The sequence below is a fragment of the Aythya ferina genome, assembly GCF_964211825.1.
Source record: "Aythya ferina genome assembly, chromosome: 2".
Taxonomy (NCBI): Eukaryota; Metazoa; Chordata; class Aves; order Anseriformes; family Anatidae; genus Aythya; species Aythya ferina.
In genome coordinates, this window is record NC_140297.1 from 20,074,125 (window position 1) to 20,094,825 (window position 20,701).

The 20,701-nt window shown below is 36.2% G+C and overlaps 1 protein-coding gene across 6 annotated transcripts in view; it reads left to right on the forward strand.

The window, feature by feature from the left end:
• NEBL (nebulette) overlaps positions 1-20,701 on the forward strand; it is a 259,446-nt gene that overhangs the window by 153,976 nt on the left and 84,769 nt on the right. For 3 of the 6 annotated variants that reach the window (XM_084511941.1, XM_084511943.1, XM_084511944.1), the window contains exons 1-4: positions 5,608-5,767; positions 5,861-5,932; positions 12,533-12,637; positions 14,824-14,934. The exons of 2 other annotated variants lie outside the window; for them this stretch is intronic. In XM_084511941.1, the coding sequence (XP_084368067.1) occupies positions 5,705-5,767; positions 5,861-5,932; positions 12,533-12,637; positions 14,824-14,934 (351 nt within the window). In that variant the 5' untranslated portion in view covers positions 5,608-5,704. Of the gene's footprint in view, positions 1-4,862; positions 4,943-5,055; positions 5,166-5,607; positions 5,768-5,860; positions 5,933-12,532; positions 12,638-14,823; positions 14,935-20,701 lie in introns of those variants that run through there. One more of the 6 variants, XM_084511942.1, reaches the window with a different exon arrangement.

Here is a 20,701-nt window from a genome sequence, read left to right on the forward strand (position 1 = left end):
CTTCTGAAGAATAAGCCTGTGAAATCTTAGTCACGTGTTGCAGGGTGTTGGATGGCTTGGGTGTACTGCTGTTCACTGGTTACAGTGACTACTGTATAGGCTGCTCCTATGTCATCGGCTTTGGTGGATTCCCATAGCTACTGGGACGCTTGACTAATGTGAAAGGATTTTATGACACTGGGTGAGAATGGGACATGCTACGGCTATGTCAGGTAGAGTAGATGAAAAAATTGCAAAGCAGTTAAATGTGATTGATTAGTGTCATGTTTCCTGCTGCATCGACTTGTGAAAGGATTTTTCAGGCTTCTGGTTAAAGTGAAAATATTTGGGGGTGGAAGTGCCAAATTTCCCTGTTGCTGGGGGTTTGACTTCTTGACAAATGAAAAATCAGAAAATAGGGGAAATTACATGTATGTATCCCATTTAGGAAATTTCATTTTTGAAGGTTAGAAAGTATTGTGCAAAAGTAGTAGGTGCTTGTATGAATATTGTCAGGAAAATTAAGCTAAGTTTGTCTTTAACTTTTTTTTTTTTTTTCTTTTATCACACATTACTACCTGAAAAAGTTTTATACTGGTTTATTTCAGTACATTGTTACTCATCACAGCTAGGGTTACATCTGCATGGCACAGTCTTATGCCATGATGAATACTCCCACTTCTGAATAGGTTTGCATGATTCATTTCTTAGAATAATTAGCAGTGTGGGAAAGAGTTTATTAACTCAGACAGTGTCATGCTAGCACAGATACACTGCTTTTTATAACTAGATTAGATCAGGTATTATTACGTGAAACTGTGTCTTATAAACTTCTTAAATGCTCTGTCATTAAGATCCAATTGTGCTTAGACACAATCTTTGTGAGTGGATGTTAAAAAATAAAAAAAACAGACAAAAAACCTTTATTGATGATATATAAGTCATTGGAAATTCGTAATTCATTATGTTTTCTGGAATTAACAACTCAGTGTTCTAAGATCTTATTTGTATTTGTGTTCAAAAATACCATTCCAACTCTCTTTGATTTACCAAAACCTTGAATAAAAGAACTTCAACTGAATGAAAATCTTAGCTTAGAACTATGAGATATTTGCAGGTTTTGAATTGTTGCTGACAAATGCAGTGTAAATGATGACCGATACAATCTCGTGGATAGAACCATCTGTTGACTTTCTTTTGCTGATGTTAATTGGTATTGCATGTTCAGAGGAGGTTAAAATTGGCAGTCTGGGAACCCTTGCTTTCTTTCTGTTTGTGATTGTGGTGCTGATAGCCTAGCTATGAACTTGCTTGGGCAGCACTGCTAGTTAACTTCCGGTCTGATAGATGAGTATTTCTAGAATTGAGAAGTAATGAATCTCAGCGTTTACAAATGCCTTGTGTGCTTTTTGAAAAGAGACCACCAGCTGTGTTCTGTTGAATTAATTGTCCTTATTTCAGTGGTGTATGCATCTGTCCAGGGAGAACAGAAAATTATGTTCTCATTTCAGGGAAGTCTGTGGGTTGATTATGTATGTATTTATTTATTTATTTTTTGTGAAAGCACTGTAGTTAAAGCATTAAAACTCTACCACTGTTCTTAATAAGTTTTCAATCCAGAATTGCAAAGGAGTATGTTCATAACATACACCTCACTGTAACTGCTCTGCAGGTTTTCCAGCTGAAATGCCTCTGTCCTTAACTTGCAACCTGTGTTAAAATACTCCAAGAATAACTCTGTTAAAATTGTTTGAGATTGTGCCATTCCTGGTACCCTTTTTTTTTTTTTTTTTTTTTTTGTGTGTGTGGGGAGAGAGAACACCAAGTAAGTCTAGTGGTGGTGTTTATTCAGTGATGGAACTGAATTTAGCTGCTGAATTGCTGTGTGTATGAGGACCAGAATGAGATGACGTCTTCTGACTTTCTGGGCTAACATATCCTATATGTATTTCTTAAAAGACTGATTAAAGGAACAAGAAGATGGCAGGGCTTTGGCCAAGTGTGGACACAACAGTGTGTGATCAAACCACAGTTGCACAACTGTGTGACTGACTTGTGTGCATGCTGGGCCAACTTGTACTCATGGGGACTCAGGCTCCTTTATGCCCTATTTTTCTTTCTCTTCCGCCTCCTCTAATGTGTTTAGACCAAATACTTGAGTAATGTTCTGTGTCCAATGATACTATGTTGAAACACTCAAATGATGGTTGTAAGTGCTGGGAGATTCAGATCTGTCCTTTCATAGGATGTGCCATATAGTTGTTTTCTAGAAGGCTCTCTGTCATACAGATTCTGATCATACATAGTAAGTTGGATGTGCAAGTGTAACTTGCTTACTGCAAATATTGTGATTTTGTGAGCAATAGTGCCTAAGTAGAGTTCTCTTGATTTTTTTTTGCAGCTTCTTCAACAGAATAGCCTTGTGCCTTAGCCTTAAGGCCAAATTTAAACTGAGATGTGAAACATCCATGCAGTATGGCTGAAGTAGAAATTTGGAGCTATGCAGAATTTTCTTACAGACTTTGAATGAATTTATGTTGGGTACTGCCCTGACTAACCTGTTTCTACCCTGTGTGTCAATGCAGAGGGTCTACAGATATCCTTAAGGTATCTATAAAGCAATAATAAAATCTTATTTTTCCATACCCTGTATGCTTACAAATATTATTGTGTATATATCGATCGGAAGTCTGTTACAGTGCTGTTTTCTTAACGTTCTCTGCCAATGGACTTCGTTTAGTCTGTTCTGTTTTGTGACAGAATTAATGATGATAGATTCCATTATTTACAGCAGAAAATGGTTCAGAAGTGTAAGTTTGGAGGTTTTGGTAAAAAAAAAAAAAAAAAAAAAAAAAAAAAAAAAAAATTGTGCAGGTGAAAAATCATATTTAATAAAACAGTACTTCATAATCATTTTGAGGATTTAAAGCTCAGTATTTAACTAGGTTCATATTCAGATTTGATATAGTATTTTTAGAGTATTAAATATTAAAATATCTGTCAACATACACAAATATTTGCTGTGCCAAACATGCCTGCTGATTGTGGTTTATTTATTGCCTCTTCTGGAAGTAACTTCAACTTGTTCTTGACCTGTGAGCTGCTATTTGTAATTGTAATGCACTTCTAAACTATGCATCTCTTAAAGCATGTCAAGTTCCTGCTACCTGGAAGTGTTCAAGGCCAGGCTGGGTGGGACTTCAGACAACTTGGTCTAGTTGGAGGCATCCCTGCCCATGTCAGAGGGTTGGGTTTGGGTGATCTTTAAGATACCTTCTAACCCAAACCATTCTGTGATTCTATGAAATTCTTCTCTGAATTATATTTGCATATATTTAATTATCAGTGTTTCTCTATGGCAAACTAAGTGATATCTGACAGCACTCAGTGCTTTGAGGAGGAAAAAAAAAAGGAAGACAGTTTATTATATCATATAGTCTCTTACTGCATCTATTATCTGAAGAGAGACATATTGAATAATTTGTGTGTGTGGTTAGTTGATACAGCAATATTTTTGTCCCTTGCTCACTTTGTGCATAGTATTATATTTTTCCGTGCATAGTATTATATTTTTCTTTAATATGATGAGTTGTAGCAGCTGCCGTGCAATCCCTATATTATGGAAGTCATATGGGACATAGCATGTTTAAATGCCTAGTTGTGTCTGACCCAGATGACACAAAAATGGGAAAAAATGAAATTCTATCAAATCAGTTCAAGATCATGTTAATGAGAAAGCAGATCTATTATGAGGAAACCATTACAGGAAAACCACAATTACTTTATAAATTATGCTATGTTCAGCTGCTGAAAAAACACCAAATACAATGTAAGCATGGTAAAAATCTGAGTTCCTTCTCTACCCCACAAAAACCAAACAGTTTTGACGTGGTCATTTTGACCATACTTGCTTTCCAGGGCAAAAAATAGCAAAAGATTTCCCTGTATTCAGCAAGCTTTGCAGCTACTAATAGCTCTTTTCTACCCTCTTACATATTTTTCAATGTCTCCACATACAAAATTTATTAAATATAGGAAGGAAAGGGAAATTAACTGTACTGGAAGAATACAGTATTATCAATATTATCACAAAAATACAAAACTGAAGCCTTAGTTCTATATTTCTTTCTGGCGCTTTTGTAGGTACTCTGTCTCCTTAACATGTGCTACTTGAAATCATGCAAGAGTCTGTTGCTTAGGAATACTTTTTTTGTGGCCATAGTCTTCAACAGTGACCAGTTACTGTGAATACCCAACTTATAAGACTAAACTGCTTGTTGCCACAAAGACGAAACATCCTGAGCTCAAAAAGCAGTCATCATAAATTAAAGGTAATCCTCACTTATGCAAGCCAGGCCTTCAGGTTTCAACATGAACATCAGCACAGCCAATCCAAATGTGGACTTTTGGAACTTACATTTGAAATAGTAGAATGAAAAGCCTTGAAACTTTCTGTAATATCAATGTATAAAGAATTCTGTCTTGATTATTATAGAATGAAAGCAGTCTGTACCTTTTTTCTTTATAGATATATATAAATATATATTCATATTTTCAGATCTTAACTAAGTAAAATGTTGTGTTTTTCCTCTCCTTCAAAATGGTTTTATTTTTTTTTTCCCTAAGGAAATGTGTTTTTAAACAAGCTCTAGGGGCACTGTTTGGGCTCAAGTACTTAATATTCTTTGAAGAGGTTTTCCAAGAGCACACATTCCTTTGCCTGATTGCAAAGCTCTGTAGTGGTGAATCACTTTGCTAGATGAAATTCAAAATCATGACCTGTATAAAATGAGATGTATACATGCTATAGATTAGAAAGCAAATAATATTAAAATGCTGGTTACTCCAACTGATCCTGTAATACATCCTTGGTTGTTTTACAGGAGCAAATGCTGTGATACTATACCCTTTCGAATAAGGATGCCTTTCAGTTTCATTGCAGTTGGACTTCATACTGGAAAAGGTTGGTTTTGAAACTATGACAATTTTTAAGGTTGGATGAACGTACTTGTTTATATAAGCAAATAGCCAAGTATATTTGTAAGTATGCAGATGTGTTTGTATCCGTGTGCACAGGTTTAAACTTCAGCTGACATAATATGTAAGGCATTTAAGGAATTTTATACACTTGGTGGAAAAAGAACATTTCTTGAAAAATATACTACCTGTCACATCTACTGGAAAATGTGAGTATTGTGTCTGTGTATATATATATTTATATATAAATTAAAAAGCTTTATTATTGGACCAACAAAATAAATTTTGTGATGGCTGGTTTTGGAGCCAGTGTTGCCTTGAATCTTTGAACTGGGCAGTTCTCCAATGGCTTTAGAATCAGTGTTCCCATTTATATCTGTTAATTTTGCTAAATTACTTATGTTATGAATTAATTGAATCACAGTATTTTAATTAAGTGTGTTCGCAGTCATTTTAAAAATAGTTGACTGGGATAGGTCATTTAATTATATTTTATCTGTAAGAAAGCATTAGCTCTGCAGCGACTGATAGCTAGCAAGGCCATCTGCAATGCCTTTCAGTTCACTCACACTGAATTGTTCAGATAAAGGCTGTCAAGTGCTGCCTAAATAAGGAAGGAGCCTTGGTTAAGTTAAGTGCGGTGGAGGACACAAATGAGGCATTGATTCCAGGCATGCTGTAGAGTCTGAGCTGTTTCCTGCAGCACTGAACCTTTTTAGTGTATTTGTTGTTTTCTGGAAGTATTAAAATGCGAGTATCTGTCATTCAGGATTTCAGAGAGGATGAAAATGAGGATGAGGAAGAAGAACCGGTGAGTTAAAACCCTGTAGCTTTGAAAAATACTTCCTTTTCTCGGTACTCTTTTTTGGACAATAAACCTGGAACAATTACCTTTCTTTTATAGGTCTTCCTTAAGCCTGTTATTGAGGACCGAAATATGGAATTGGCCCGAAAATGCAGTGAAATAATAAGTGACGTAAGTGACAGTGACTGTTTGCATACTTATATTTACATTTCTCTTTTCAGTGGATTTATATTTACCATGTGTAAACGTTTACAATACATATTTACTCAGATATTTATAATGCAGCATGTGCCTATCCAAGGCTCAAATATAAATGCACAAATAATAGAAAAGCACAGCCTACTGTGATACCTTAAGTCCACTTAGGCAGTACCACTTGGGCAGTACAAGGCACAGGCCCTAGGAAGGAGTATGAAAAGTGTGTCTCACACAAAGATGTCTCCCATGAGAACGCCTTGGCTGATTTCACCAGGAAAATGCAGTACTTTTGTTAGTTGTAGCCTAAATCCATGAAGTTTGTTTGGTTGAAACAGAACTGAGTGCCAATATACGTAACTGTAAGGAGATAGGATAAAAATCAAACAGACTAATTTGATTATTATCTATTTGATTGTTATCTAGTCTGTGGTGATAGAAGCTCAAAACTGCTTAGCATATTATTATTGACTTGCAAATTGTACGAAAAATCCACTGAAATGCTAGGGTATCTTTAAAAAATATTTAGCTATCAAATTCTTTTACTAGTTGCTGTAGATTTTTGAAACCATAGATCATATATAGATCTTATATAAACACAGTAGATCAGATCCAAGGTATTTAAAATTGGAGTGCATCCAATTGCTTGAATATAAAAATATCCAATTAACCTTAGCAGAAGTGCATTTCTGTGTTCTTCTTTGAGAGTCTATTTGAAAAGTAGCTTTGTACCTTCATATGAATCGCAGTGAGACTGATTGTGCTCCTACACTGAGGATGCTGGATGGCAGCTAAGAAGACATCACTGGAGAGAGTCTTGCCTTAACGACTGCTCTCCTAATGAAACTGAAAAGTGGGGACAGGTTCATGTTGTGTTGTAATATGGCATTTAGATTCAGGATGTTATTGTTCAAGGTGAGTGAGTGTGTTGATTTTATGAGAATAGGACCTAGAGAAACTATATTGTAAAGGATTACAGAATATGTATTGGATAGAACAGGTAACACAGAAAAACAGTATCCGAGATATGTAGGCATTACAGTGCTGGCTCAAAAGTGTGGCTTGACAAGGTCAAAGCTTTCTCTTTGTCCATGGACCATCTGGTAGTATTTTAATTTTAACAAGAAGTTTGCTGAAAGTTAGGTAGTTCCTTAAGAGAAGCTACCAAGATGGCTTCTTTGTAATCTCAAACTATTTTAGGAAGCAGGAGAGATAATTAGTATTTTCACTGATGGGTATCTACAAGCTTTCTTTGGGATATGAATGGCATCTGGTACAGTAAGTGCCTGTTACCTCATGTGAAGGCCAAAATAAAAACAGATCTGGAGCACTGATTTGACCCAAAATACATATGTTGCTTCAGCGCAATTTGTTTCTAAGCATGGTTGCTGATCTTCAAGGCAAAAGCCCCTTGAAAATGCTGAAGAAATATTTGCTTTCATTAAAAATGAATTATTTCTGTACTGTGTACCCATTAGGAGAAATATTGGCTGTGGCTGTTAATTATCTAATAAATGTAGTGGCTGTGTTTTGTCTGATTTTCTGAGGGGTTCGGGTGCTAAAGTGAATAACTAAGTTAAGCCAGGTTCCTGAAGCCCATAATGGTGCAGAGATGTGGGTTTTTGCTGAAAGCTTCTGATGCATTTTGCCTGCAAGTGTGTTAGATTTTCATTGAGATATGAAAAACATAATGGCAAAGTGTCATTAATGCTTTCAAGGCTGTATTAATATGTAGTGGTCTAGGACTAATTTAATTTCAAAATGCTCAGGATGCTCTGTGTTTAAAAATGGTACCCATTCTGGGGCCTTTTTCAGCCTTTGCTGAAATCAGTAGGTGTGTGTTCATTAGCTTGGATAAAATATGAGTATGCCTGGAGAGTAAATCTTGTCTCCCAGAAATTTTGGGCTATATTTGGAATTTCTTATGATGAATTAAGTCCTCTATGCTGTGGGTAAGTTCGTCATCTTGCACATTTCATTGCAGAGGCCAAAAAGATGGGAGTTTGCATTTGGACTCACTAATATTCAAAACTTATATATATATGTATGTTCACAAATCTGTTTGCATGGATGTATCATTGGTGAATATCTGTACATTTTAGCTGTGCAATGTTTTTTGGGGCTTGCAGTTTTGGCCCAAGATGACCTTGTGACAGCAGTCCTTGTCCTTGCTGGCCACGAGGCTGGGTGATTGTCCTTGTCTGTCTGGGAACTTGCCAGCGCAGCTCCTCCATCAGAACATAGTGACAAGAGTGCTCATAACTCGAGATACTGCGATTGCATTAAGCTCACCCTGCATTCTTTGCAGGCTGACTTTAATTTGACAATATAATTAAAAAAAACGCTGTTGTGATGGCATTCTTTAGTGCATGTGTAACTGGCAGGCTTGAGTTGTATATGTAGAGGGAAGCTGGGAACTGTTTATGTGCTCCTCCTGTTCTTCAGGAAATTCCCATCTTCATATGAGTTTGGCAGATATTTGTTTTGTGGCTGTGATATCCCCTGAATTGTTTCTCCCTAAAGCCGTTTCATTTAATCTCCCTCCATTATGCAATTTTATTTCATAGATGCTTTCAAAACTGTCATGTATATTCGATTTCTATGAATTACCTTCCTTTCCAGGCCTTTTCTCTTCCATATTGAAACTGAGCCCGTCTATTTGCTTGTATTATTTATATTTTAGTATCTCTTCATCTCTTCTTTGTTTTGATTATGGGCTGTAATATTGTGAATATGATTATAAGCAGAGAGGTGAATTATTATACAATTAAAACGGTCATTGACCAAACTATCTTAATGGTTTTTGGTAGAGACAGACACTGGGCCTTTTGAAGAGTCTGCTGAATTCCTGTCATGTGTGGCACCAGTGCTTCTTGTCACCTATAGCGAAAAAAATACTACTACCTACCATCTAAATGCCTGTGTATGGAGGCCACCTTTGTTTTAGCAAAGGAATGCTAAAGAGATATATAATCAGGTATAGAAATAGAATGCCTTTCCTCTGATATTAGTAGGTTTGTGACCTCCTAATTCAGGCTGGAGCTATTCCTCTGTGTTCTCCATTACTAGCTGGAGCCTCTAACTGAGGTGGATTTGAGTTCCAAACTGCTTTAGACTAGTAAAATGCTGTGGGGCAATAATACTCTATGCTTGCCTTCTTATACTTTTCTCTAGATTTCTGTGGCCAAAGAGAGAATTTAGGTAGATCTGTGGTCTGACACAGTTCTTACACACTTATGAGAGATTACAACTTAAGAAATGGATTAGAAAGGGAATCCTTAGTGGAAAAAACGTTCCCTTTTAGTTTAGCATAAGAGCTAGATAAGAAGGTTCAGACATTTTATTATTCTTGTGAGCTTAAAGAAGTCTTTGATAGAACACAGTTCTGTAATGGATCTTGGCATGATGATGGTCAACATAGTTATATCAGTGATGTCAAAATGTTAAGAACAGTTTTTTTCCAGTGCACTTGTATTTAAATGAGATAAATACATGCCCCTGAATAAGAAAGAAAGGTGGCTTCTTGGATAAGGCTGTTACCACTTGAAGTTTTTCCTTAGTCCACAGATTCCTCCTGAGTTTCCCCTGTGAAAAAGACTGATGGAGCAGGCCATGGGCAAGATGAATTTTCCTGGTGAGACAGGAAGCTTCAGCCTAAAGGCTGGATGACCTTTATTTATAAAGTTTGATTTTTGTCATATAACATCCATTAAGAAAAAAAAAAAAAGGTACAATTTGAAACTTACTCTTTTGATGGTTGTCTAGGAATTTTAATCTGCTTTTACTGGTTAGCTGTGCTGCTGGTTAAAGTACTTCAATGATTAATCTGGGAGAAGAAAGGGCTCAGGAGAGGGCTATTAAAAATTGGGGCTTTAGCGAGCTATTGGGCTTCAAAAGTATACCAAAAGAGCAGTGGTGGCTCCAGGCCATCATTTGCAAATTTTTCCTATTATCTGTTTTTTTCTAAGGCTTACCAGACCTACTCAACATAAACAGTGTATTTTGTGGTGAAGGGTAAGGCACTCACAAGCAAAATTTCCTATTCAGTATTTTAGACATTTGAATATGTAAACCCTAAAATGAATATTATCTTTCTGCGTATTTCTTCCAACCATTGGTTATGTTTTGTCATAGCCAAACTCTTTAGCCTCTTTTTTACTTCATTTACAATAAGTATGCTTTTTAAGTACAGATATCATGACTACATTAAACTTGTCTCATTTTGTCTTCTGTTTGCCTGACTCTAAGTGATACAAACACTTCTATAGCTAAATGAAGCATGTTGGATTAAAAATGGACACACAGATTTTGTTATATGTCCTCTCTAAATGATTCATTTGAACCTGTGTGGGCTACTCTAATAAATATGAGTAATAAAGGAATGACATTACTACTTCGTTGCTTTTGGTTATTTTGAAAGTATATTTACTGTAGAATGGCTTTGATTGTTTCTTCTAGTCTCGTATTCCTCCCATTACGAGATACCTTAGGAGGCTTTCATGCTTAATTTTTGAATATAATTATTGCTCTGTAATTAAAATGGATGTAATTACAGTCAACTCTCAGTTACCTGTGGGTGGTTTGTCTAAGCTGTGAGCAGCAAGGCTTTCCATCTTCTCTCCAGAGTTTCAGTTTTACAGGCATTCCTACTGGGAACTCCATCAAACTGAACCAGTAGACAGCTCTTTAGATGTTCCATGTTGTTTCTCAGACATAACATTGTGAATAACTGTAATTCTATGAAGATCTTTTTTAAGCCAATCGTGCACAGTCACCCCCCCACCTCGTACACACACTTAGAAGTGCATGTATGGATTGCATGCATGTTGACAGTAGGCACCTGCTCATCCTTATCATAAAACCTCAGTTTTTGTGTACTGCTCTAGGATTGCCTTGGAGTATAGTGTCTCACACCCATGTTACACAAACCATTGGATTTCTGTGACCTGAGTGAAATGATGATGCAAAGTAATTTTATGCCCTTTACTTCCCAAACAGTTTTTATTTATAATACTCAATATTTTACAAAGTAAGATTGTATGATTCGGTATTGTGAGGTAGATTCATTCAGCAGTCCACATCTGGATAAGAAAATTGGTAATCAAAATTATTTCCTTTGTGGTGTTTACATAGTCATCAGTCTGAAAGGACTTCGGCATTTTCTAGTCTGTTATGCGGTAGCCAAAAAGATTGCATGAGAAAGTTCAGGAGTTGATTCTGTGTAAGCTACCATCTTTCTCATGAATTTTCCAAGTCACTTTCTAGGAATTTAGGCTAGAACTTGTGATAACCATAAGGGATTCAGGGAAAGAGGAAATTAAGACTGCATATTTCTGTAATGATCAGGTGCAGATCATATTGCTTCTGTCAGTGCTTGTCAGCAAGTTGAGATACAAGGTGCCGTTGTGCAGAATGTGAAAATGAAGTTAGAAAAATGATAGCAGATAATAACCAGGATAGCTTAATCCTAAATAATTCAATTTGCATTGAACTAAACTATGCTATATAATATAGCATATTATATATGCTTTATATATTTATATATATATATATATATATATAAATTATATATAAAAATTTTATATATTCTTTTTATATATTTTATATATTCTTTTTATATATTCTTTAAAGGAAGAAATGTCACTAAAATAATTTAAGATTACTTATTGGGAGTACCTTTAAAAGTAAGGACTACACTTGGAAAGTGGCTATCTTTAAAATGTATTTAGTGCATCTTACTGTATTCACCATCTTTCTCCACACAGTTCTTACATAGTAAAGGTCTCCACACATTCACCATGTTTGTAGACGTCACATTCCTCACAATCTCTAGTAGCTCTGACTTCTTCAACAATCCTGTGATTGTTTTCAGATAACTGTGTAGTGCACCTGCCCCTATTGTTTGCCCAATGGTAGGAAAAATAGGACTTGATGGTGTTTTTAAAAAATAAGCACCTGATTTTTTGCAAAACACATTGTGGTATTTTGCCTCCAAAATGTTTTTTATTGTGCATACACATGACTTATGAAATGGCTTGATTTAAGATATTCTTTCCTTTTAAAGGGAGTCTGATATTACCTGTATGTAACAGCTGTTGGGGTGCTTTGTAGGCAATGCTTCGGTAGTGGCCTTCTGAATTTATTCATTTAACTCTCAGGTTCAAAAGGAAGCATTTGATTATGCTATACAGATTCTGGGTCTGTGTTAGAAGCCAGTTTCACAATTTTATCTTTTAGATCAAGGAGAAAAGCCTTGATTCAACTTTTCTTTAGAAGGACAGAACATCTACAGATAGTGGGAAAAAATGTGCTGTAGATATAGGGAAAAAATTATATCTTTTTCATCTTTAATATTAAAGAGTTCTGTGACTTTTACATGCCCTGGTTCTGTGTATTGCCCTGGAACTGAATATTTTCCTGTGTGGCTTGATTTGATCCAGCCTGAGATGTTTGCAAGCCACCCAGCATGTTATCCACAAATAAATAAATAAACAAAATAGATTAAATAAAACTAGCTACTTTATTTTTTTTTCTCTTTTAAAGAATGACTGAACTTATCTTTTCTCCTCTTTGTAGATACACTATAAAGAAGAGTTTGAAAAATCTAAGGGCAAATGCATATTTGTACCTGACACCCCACAGTTAAAACATGTGAAAAGTCTTGGTGCTTTTATTTCTGAGGTAAGACCTAAAAGACTGAAGAAGTCTCTTCACTTCTTATTCTTCATATAGACACTGTGTATTGAAGATTATATTTACCAGATGAGGAAGGATGGCTTATTTTAAAGAATAACTCTGTTTAAAGTTGGTGTAATTTAAAGCACTATATATTATTATTGTATAATGTATATGTGAGTAATAATTACTTGTAAGTATACAAAACTTTTATTCCAGAATTCCAAGGTATTTTATTTATGGTCCTGAGGCAGTCATAACTGTGCCATTTTATAGATAGATAAACTGAGGAGCAGGAAAAAGATTTGTTGTTACTCTGCCATGATGATGTTTGCAAATTACATCTGTGCATAGGTGTCTTGCTGGGGAGAATTGACAGCCTGACTGTCAAAGAGGAGGAGAAAAGGACCTTTTACTGTGTCCTTTTACACCTGCCCTTCAGCAAGGGAAGCGAGGCACAGATTGGGTAAAGGCCATCCGCAGGTCACCTAGTACTTGCATGAATGTATGTGTTTATAACATGCATACCCATTTGTGGGTTTTTAGGTGTCTGTGTATAAATGGGCATGTGCACACACTCATATATTACTGTAGTGGCAAGAAAAATGGCAGCTTCCAAAATGGTAGAACACAATTTACTCCCTGCACTTCATGTCCCAGGTATAAGGGGATTGCATCTCTAATTATGTATATATATATATATATTTGTAGTTAAGAAAAGTAGCAGGAGTTTTACCCGACAGTTACTTCTGTTATGGAATTCTTGTTTCTGAGTGATTCGTCTGTCACTGTAACCTTTGGAAGACTTAAATGCCTCATTTATTTTGCTACCTTTTATAACTGTAATAAAGGGTTCCCCAAAGTTTGGAGTTATACAATTTATACATTCGGTATACTATTTCTGATATACATCTGTTTGCTGTATGGCTACTTTGAATATAAATGCATCTGATGAATATTTTTCTTATATTTATCTTCATATTTCTGAGAAGGAGTGGCAACTCCCAAGTAGCACAGATGTGATGAAATTAACTATAGAAGAGACTGTTGCCTACTGTGTCTGCAAAAGCACAATACAGAGAGGGTATTTATAGAATCTGTTTGTCAGATACTGAATTTACTGCTAATCATTAGTCAAAGATTTAGAGTCATAAGAATATTTCAAAACCAAAAAAAAAGTGTATTTCATATTATCTCGTTGTGCACTCTTGCCTATTGCAGCTACTTAAATTTTTATTATTGCATTCTACTTAAATGCAATAATATGATGGATGGTTTATCTTGTAAATTACTGACCTCTAGTGTCCCATAACCTGTTTCTGCAAAACTTGAACACTTCTGAAATTCTCTCTTAGCAGCAAAAATAGTCCTCTGTTTTTGGAAACATCAACAAATGCTATAACAAATTATTGATATATGTAATACATACAGGAAACTAGTCTCTGATAAATAGAGCACAAGCAGCTAAAGACATTAGGCAGTACCATTTAATATATCTTTGATATATGTGAATACTTTTACAGCAATAACTGACATGGTTTTTAAAATTTGAAAAACTTAGATCTGAAGCAAAGCCTCACAGAGTTTGAACTATTATTCTGGCTGTTCTCACAAGGTCCTTTTGCTAGTGCTGAACATTGACAAAGCACAGGAGAAATAGAAATGAATTTAAAATTGAGTCTTTAACATGAGAAGATTAAATAGAAATGGTGACAATCATGCTGTTTTCAATGTCTTCAATGTTCCTGTCTTTTCCACTTATACTTTGGTAAATTATTATTAATTAATTGGTAAAATATCGTTCTATTGACAACTCACTGCTCTCATTCCAAAAATTCAGAAAACAGAATGAGAAAATATATATATATATATATATATTTATATATATATTTTTTTTTCCTTAAATGATTTAGTAAAATGTAGAAAAAAAATCTGCTTTGCCTTAGTACTTTCCCCTCAAATTCTAATTTAATTAGCGGGTACTTTGTATTGGTTTCTGAATTAGATACATCCACTTAAAGTAGTTTAAAACTGTTATTTAAAAAAATGGTTTTGCTTGACAGTTTATAAGACAGCATTAGATTTTTCCAGTTCTAATGTTCTTGGTGCCATTTTTTAACAGGAAAAATACGTAGTATGATTACTCTATCTGACAACTTTTTCATTGTGTGTCACCTTTTTATCCCCTGCAGGTGAAGTACAAAGGAGCTGCTAAGAAAGGCCTTTCCAACTCTCTTTATCAGCAGATGCCAGCCACAATCGACAGTGTGTTTGCAAAAGAATTAACTCAGCTTCAGAGCAAGGTGCAATTTTAAAATCGTAAAAATGATTTGTATATTAATTGTGGGACAGAATATAACCAATTTGTGCAATGCTTTTGCATGGCTACTCGATCACCTTCTTGATTTATCTGGGTGGGTTTATCATCCAGAGTTTTTCATTATAACTGCTTAACTTCAAGAACTACTCAATTCTAAAATGTTGACAGTCTGACCAATTATGTTTACTAAATATAAGTTTAAAAATGGGCAGTCATCAGTCAAAAAAATCCATTAGCAACTCATAAATGCACTAAAGAATTACTGAATTTAGTGATGTTGCATTGTGTTTATGGAATAAACAAATTGTATATAACAACTATTTCAACTTAAGTGTTGTGTTAACTTTTAAAAATGTTTGAAGTGGAAAAAGGTGGAAAAAAACACAAAAAACTTTACATTTAATGACTTTTAAAGTCACTCATTGGTAACAGGAAAATATTTCTGATGTCATTAATCATTCACATAACACCACTGACAACAAATTCCATAGAATTAAAAATATAAAATCAAGTGTATTTAACATAGCATACAACATGCAATCAGTAAAATAGTAGTCCAGGGACTTAAAAATGTAATACCCTTAAAGCAGGCAGATGATCCTTAGTTTCCATTGATCTTGGTGGAATTTTGAGTAGTAAGTATGTGTAATATAATGAAGATGTAGATTTTGATTCTTATTCATGGCAGTTACAACTGATAAACCATCATGGTTCTCATGCACCAAGCATCTCAATGTTCTCATTCTGCCTTTCTCCTCTCTTAAACTATATATAGTTTAACAGAGCAAGTCTGTGAAATGAACATATTCCTAAAACCATAGTATTGATACTGACCTGGGGAACTATAGGCATGTCAGCCTGACCTCAGTGCTACGGAAGGTGATAGAACAGGTCATCTTAAATGCAATCATGCAATTTATCTGGGACCAACAGGGGATCAGGCCCAGTCAGCATGGATTCATGAGAGGCAAGTCCTACCTGACCAACTTCATCTCCTTCTCTGACTGGGTAATCCGTCTGGTGGATGAGGAAAAGCCTGTTGACATAGTCTACCTAGACTTCAGCAAGGTCTTTGTCATGGTCTCCAATGGTATTCTCCTGGAGAAGCTGGCAGCCCATGGCTTGGACAGGTACACGCTTTGCTGTGTTAAAAACTGTCCGGACAGCCGGCGCCAGAGAGTGGTGGTGAATGGAGTGAAATCCAGCTGGCAACTGGTCACCAGCGGTGTTCCCCAGGGGTTAGTGTTGGGGCCCATCCTGTTTAACATCTTTGTTGATAACTTGGATGAAGAAATTGAGTGTACTGTTGGTAAGTTTGCAGATGACACCAAGCTGGGGGGAAGTGTTGATCTGCCGGAAGGTAAGAAGGCCCTGCAGAGGGACCTGGACAGGATGGGTCAATGGGCAGAAGCCAATGGGATGAGGTTCAGCATGGCTAAGTGCCGGGTCCTGCACTTTGGCCACAACAACCCCATGCAGTGCCACAGGCTCAGGGCAGAGCAGCTGGAAAGCTGTGCAGAGGAAGAGGATCTGGGGGTGCTAATCAATGCTCACCTGAACATGAGCTGGCAGTGTGCCCAGGTGGCCAAGAAGGCCAAAGGCATCCTGGCTTGTACCAGGAACAGTGTAGCCAGCAGGACCAGGGAAGTGATTGTTCCCCTGTATGCTGCTCTGGTGAGGCCAGAGTACTTTGGGCCCCTCAGTACAGGAAGGACATCGAGGCCCTGGATTGTGTCCAGAGAAGAACGACGAAGCTGGTGAAGCGCCTGGAATACATCCTATGAGGAGCGGCTGAGGGAACTGGGGTTGTTTAGTCTTGAGAAGAGAAGGCTCAAAGATGACCTTATTGCTCTCTACAAATACCTGAAAGGAAGTTGTGAGGAGCTAGGGGTCAGACTCTTCTCACAGATAACTAGTGATAGGACTAGAGGGAATGGCCTCAAGTTGTGACAGGGGAGGTTTAGGTTAGAAATTATGAGACATTTCTTCTCAGAAAGAGCAGTCAGGCATTGGAACGGGTTGCCCAGGAAAGTGGTGGCATCACTGTACCTGGGGGGGATGTGTGTTCAAGGAAACTGGCACTTAGTGACATGGTTTAGTGGGTGATGGTTGGACCAGATGATCTTGGAGGTCTTTTTCAACCTTAATGATTCTATGATTTTATCTCAATATTCATTCTCTCTCTATTTTTTTCCCCCAAAACAAGGGAAAATATAACAAAAGAAAACACAAATCTCAGGACAGCTTCTAGAGGAATTATTAGATTTAAAACAATGTTAAGGTTATAATAAGTAAACATAATAACATAAAGTATTTTACTTTTCATAGTTTGAAATGGAACATATATGTATGTATTGACTTTAAAGCAACACAGTAGCTAAAATAACATTAGTGTCACATTTCATTGTAAAGTGAATGATTAGAAGAATTACAGTAGAAATAAACTGAGAATTAAACTTTTATAACATTTTAAAACAGTAAGCTTGATTTATAAAACATTAGTTTACTAGTTTGTGACAGGATTTACTCCTGGATTAATTCCAAATGAGTACATTCTACTTCAGTTTACGCAAATGAGGTTAATTAACATCAGTGATATGGCAGAAAAGATAAATAACTGAGACTGAAAATGAATGCATTTGATTCATGGAAAAAACTTATAAGGAAAAGACTGACATTTTCATTTGATATTTTTGAAGCTTTTCTACAATCATCCAACAGTCACAGAGAAACAAATATGCATATAGGATGAGTTATATTAAAGCAGAACTTTTTCCTGTAAAATTCATTCCATCCCTGTAGGAATAGATGCATTATAAATCATAATCTACCATAAAACTTAAAGATACGCTGACACATTTTTCCAACTTGTGGTTACTGTTGCAATGGACCTGAATTTAATGCTACTTTGAGAGAGATCCTAGGGGATTTTCTAGTGGAAAATCTTCTCTACAGTATTCAAATCTAATCCATATTGTGCCTATCACTGTGGTACCTCAGTAGCTAATATAAGGATTTCAAATTTCATCTGGGTCAGAATATCGTAGAGAGGATTTCTGCTGCATCCTTCTTGCCAGGAGTGTAGATTTACAGGTCACCAATTCCGCAGGGGAAGACCAAGAGTACCTCACAGGGCGCAGAGGGAGCACAGCACTGGTTGGCTGCCATGACAGCCCTCTTGCAACAAGGCCCCTACAAGCCCAGAACTGCTTTCTCAGTTTTAAGAAGCAGATTTTAAATAGGTGCTTATTTCCTGAGATGAGAAAAATGTGGCTATGTGTCCTCCTTCCCATTCCTGTTAGAACAAGTTTACACGTTTGACTCCCTCATCATGCTCCTTGGATGCAAGGCCAGGTGCCCTTGTATCCAAACATCACAGGTGCTCTCTCACTCTGTGGTACTGTGTTCTTGGTGGGGCCTGTGGTCTCATCTGCCAAGCAGGTGTGCCAGGACTTGGGGATGTGGTGGTTTTACCACAGAGCAGAAGAAAGAGAACACCGACTCCCCTGCTGCTGCCTGCTGGCACGGGACTGCAGATGCTGGTCCGCTTCTGCCCCGTGACTTCCTACACAGATGTATGCTTGGCAAGTGGTCTCTCTCACGAATATTTGGCCCTGACATGGTGCTGCAGTACTGCCACTGCCCAGCAGCTCCGTTTTCCTAGATCTAGCACAATTTATGAATTTTATGCACTCTTTCAGATCACATTGATGATTCAGGAACTTAGAGGCAACCAAGAAAAATTCCTTTTTCATTTTATTATTTATTTATTTATTTATTTATTTATTTATTTTTAATGGCAAAAAGTTATTTCCTGTCTGCAGCTGCCTTTTGCTGTCGTCTCCAAAACAGATTGCTGTAGCACCACTTGTGTAGCAATTGCCATTGACTTCAGCGGAGCAAGAACTTTACTCTGTGGGATTCCAGCCATACAGTGTGAGCCAGTGCTTGCAGGATCTTACCATAATGGAGAGTACATCACCCTGGTGTCTCTGGTTTTCCTCCTGTGGAACTTTCTCCACATATTTGCTGTATAGATTCATGCTTATTTCCCTTTTCAAGATGTACAGGAAAGACTAAAACAAGACAGCCTCTTCTGGCTTTTATGTAAAGCCCATGTTTGCTCTTCTGTGTTTTACATAAAGCTGGCATGACAATAGGAATAAATATTCATAGAGAAGGAAACCCAAGCAGATTTTGGACAAAAAATAATGATGCTATTTATGGAAAAAGTGTTTCAGGAGAATTAAAATATGAAAATGAAGTTTCATAACCCCACATACTTGGGTGGCTTTTATCAGTTTCATGCTTTCCCTTAACAGAGAAAATTTGACTGTAATAATCTAAATGACTTTCTTGAGGGTGAGATTTTCCTCCCTCTCTCTCTTTTCATAGCTCTTCCCAGGGTAAGCCAGAGAGAGAATCTTTCTTCCCATGCATGAGTTGCCAGCCTGAAAACTCTCATGAGTTGCCATCCTTGCCAGCCTGAAAACTCTCACTAATGTCTCTGTTCTCTGAAAAAAAAAAAAAAAAAAAAAAAAAAAAAAAAAAAAAAAAAGACTCATCTTGATTTTCCTGAGAGGAAATTGACATTTTATAGAAAAATCACAAACTTCCTGTGGAAAATATTTCTGAAGAAAATTTTCAGAACAATGCTAGCTTTGTGCCAAGTGTTTCTCCTGTCTGAACACCAGTATGAGTTCATAAGAGTTCTTCCTGGATATTTTTTTATGAGTTGTCACAAACAATGATAAAAATATTTAACATTGCTTGGGAGGGAAAAAAATAATGAAAAAAAAAAGGTGTGTTTCATCATTTTATTTCTACCATAAGAAGAGATTGCAGAGTTTTTCTTATCTGAAAGGAGTAATCTAACGCAAACTGAAGGCAGTTTAATATTCCTTTGCACAGTGCAATATCTCAAATAGTAACTATATGTCAATGCTCAACAGCATTTTCTGTTTGTTTGTAAAGATGATAAACCAAAGGAATCTTAAGGAATATTTTCAACTTCTTACTTGTGGACAGATTCCTTCTTTTATGTTCAAATGTACTTTTGTTAGTATGATAAAAGTATTTTTATGGTTTACTTCATCATTTACAATCATATTGTGTTACAACCGCATATGGTGAGTCAGAGTTAAGTTAAAAGAGCATAAAACCTTCCTTAATTCACCTCTTGCACACTGGTGTACAAGAGAGAGAAGGAAAATAAAAAATGAGTAGTTACAAATCAGTTCAAACTGAAGTCATACCTAAATAATGGAATTACTGAAATTATTAAATGTACTGCTCCAGAGCAAAGGTTACATGAGTGACCTGTTATTGATCTCTGTGGAGTACTTTTTCATATATGTATTTGGTAAATACAATTTCAAGCCTGGAAACTCAGTATGAAATGTGAAATAAATAGTAACATAAAACAGTAGTTTTAATAATATTAATGAAGTAATCCTTGTAAATATTTTTGCATATTTGCTTGGAACTGATTTAAAAATTTGGGAATATTTCTGCACAACTGTTCAAGACAAAACTAGACAGTTATTTAACTCGGCAGAATCTGTGATTCTTTCAAGGTTCCAAAGTCAGTTAATAAGATTATTGTGAAAAGATTAGGAAGAATTTGGCTGTGAAATAGTGAATCAGGTATTCCTACATTAAGCTAAAGAAACAGTCTTATTTTTTCAAGATAGTGGAAAGTCAATTGCAATTTCTGTTAGTTTTCTTGTGGTGGGAGTTGATTGCTTTTG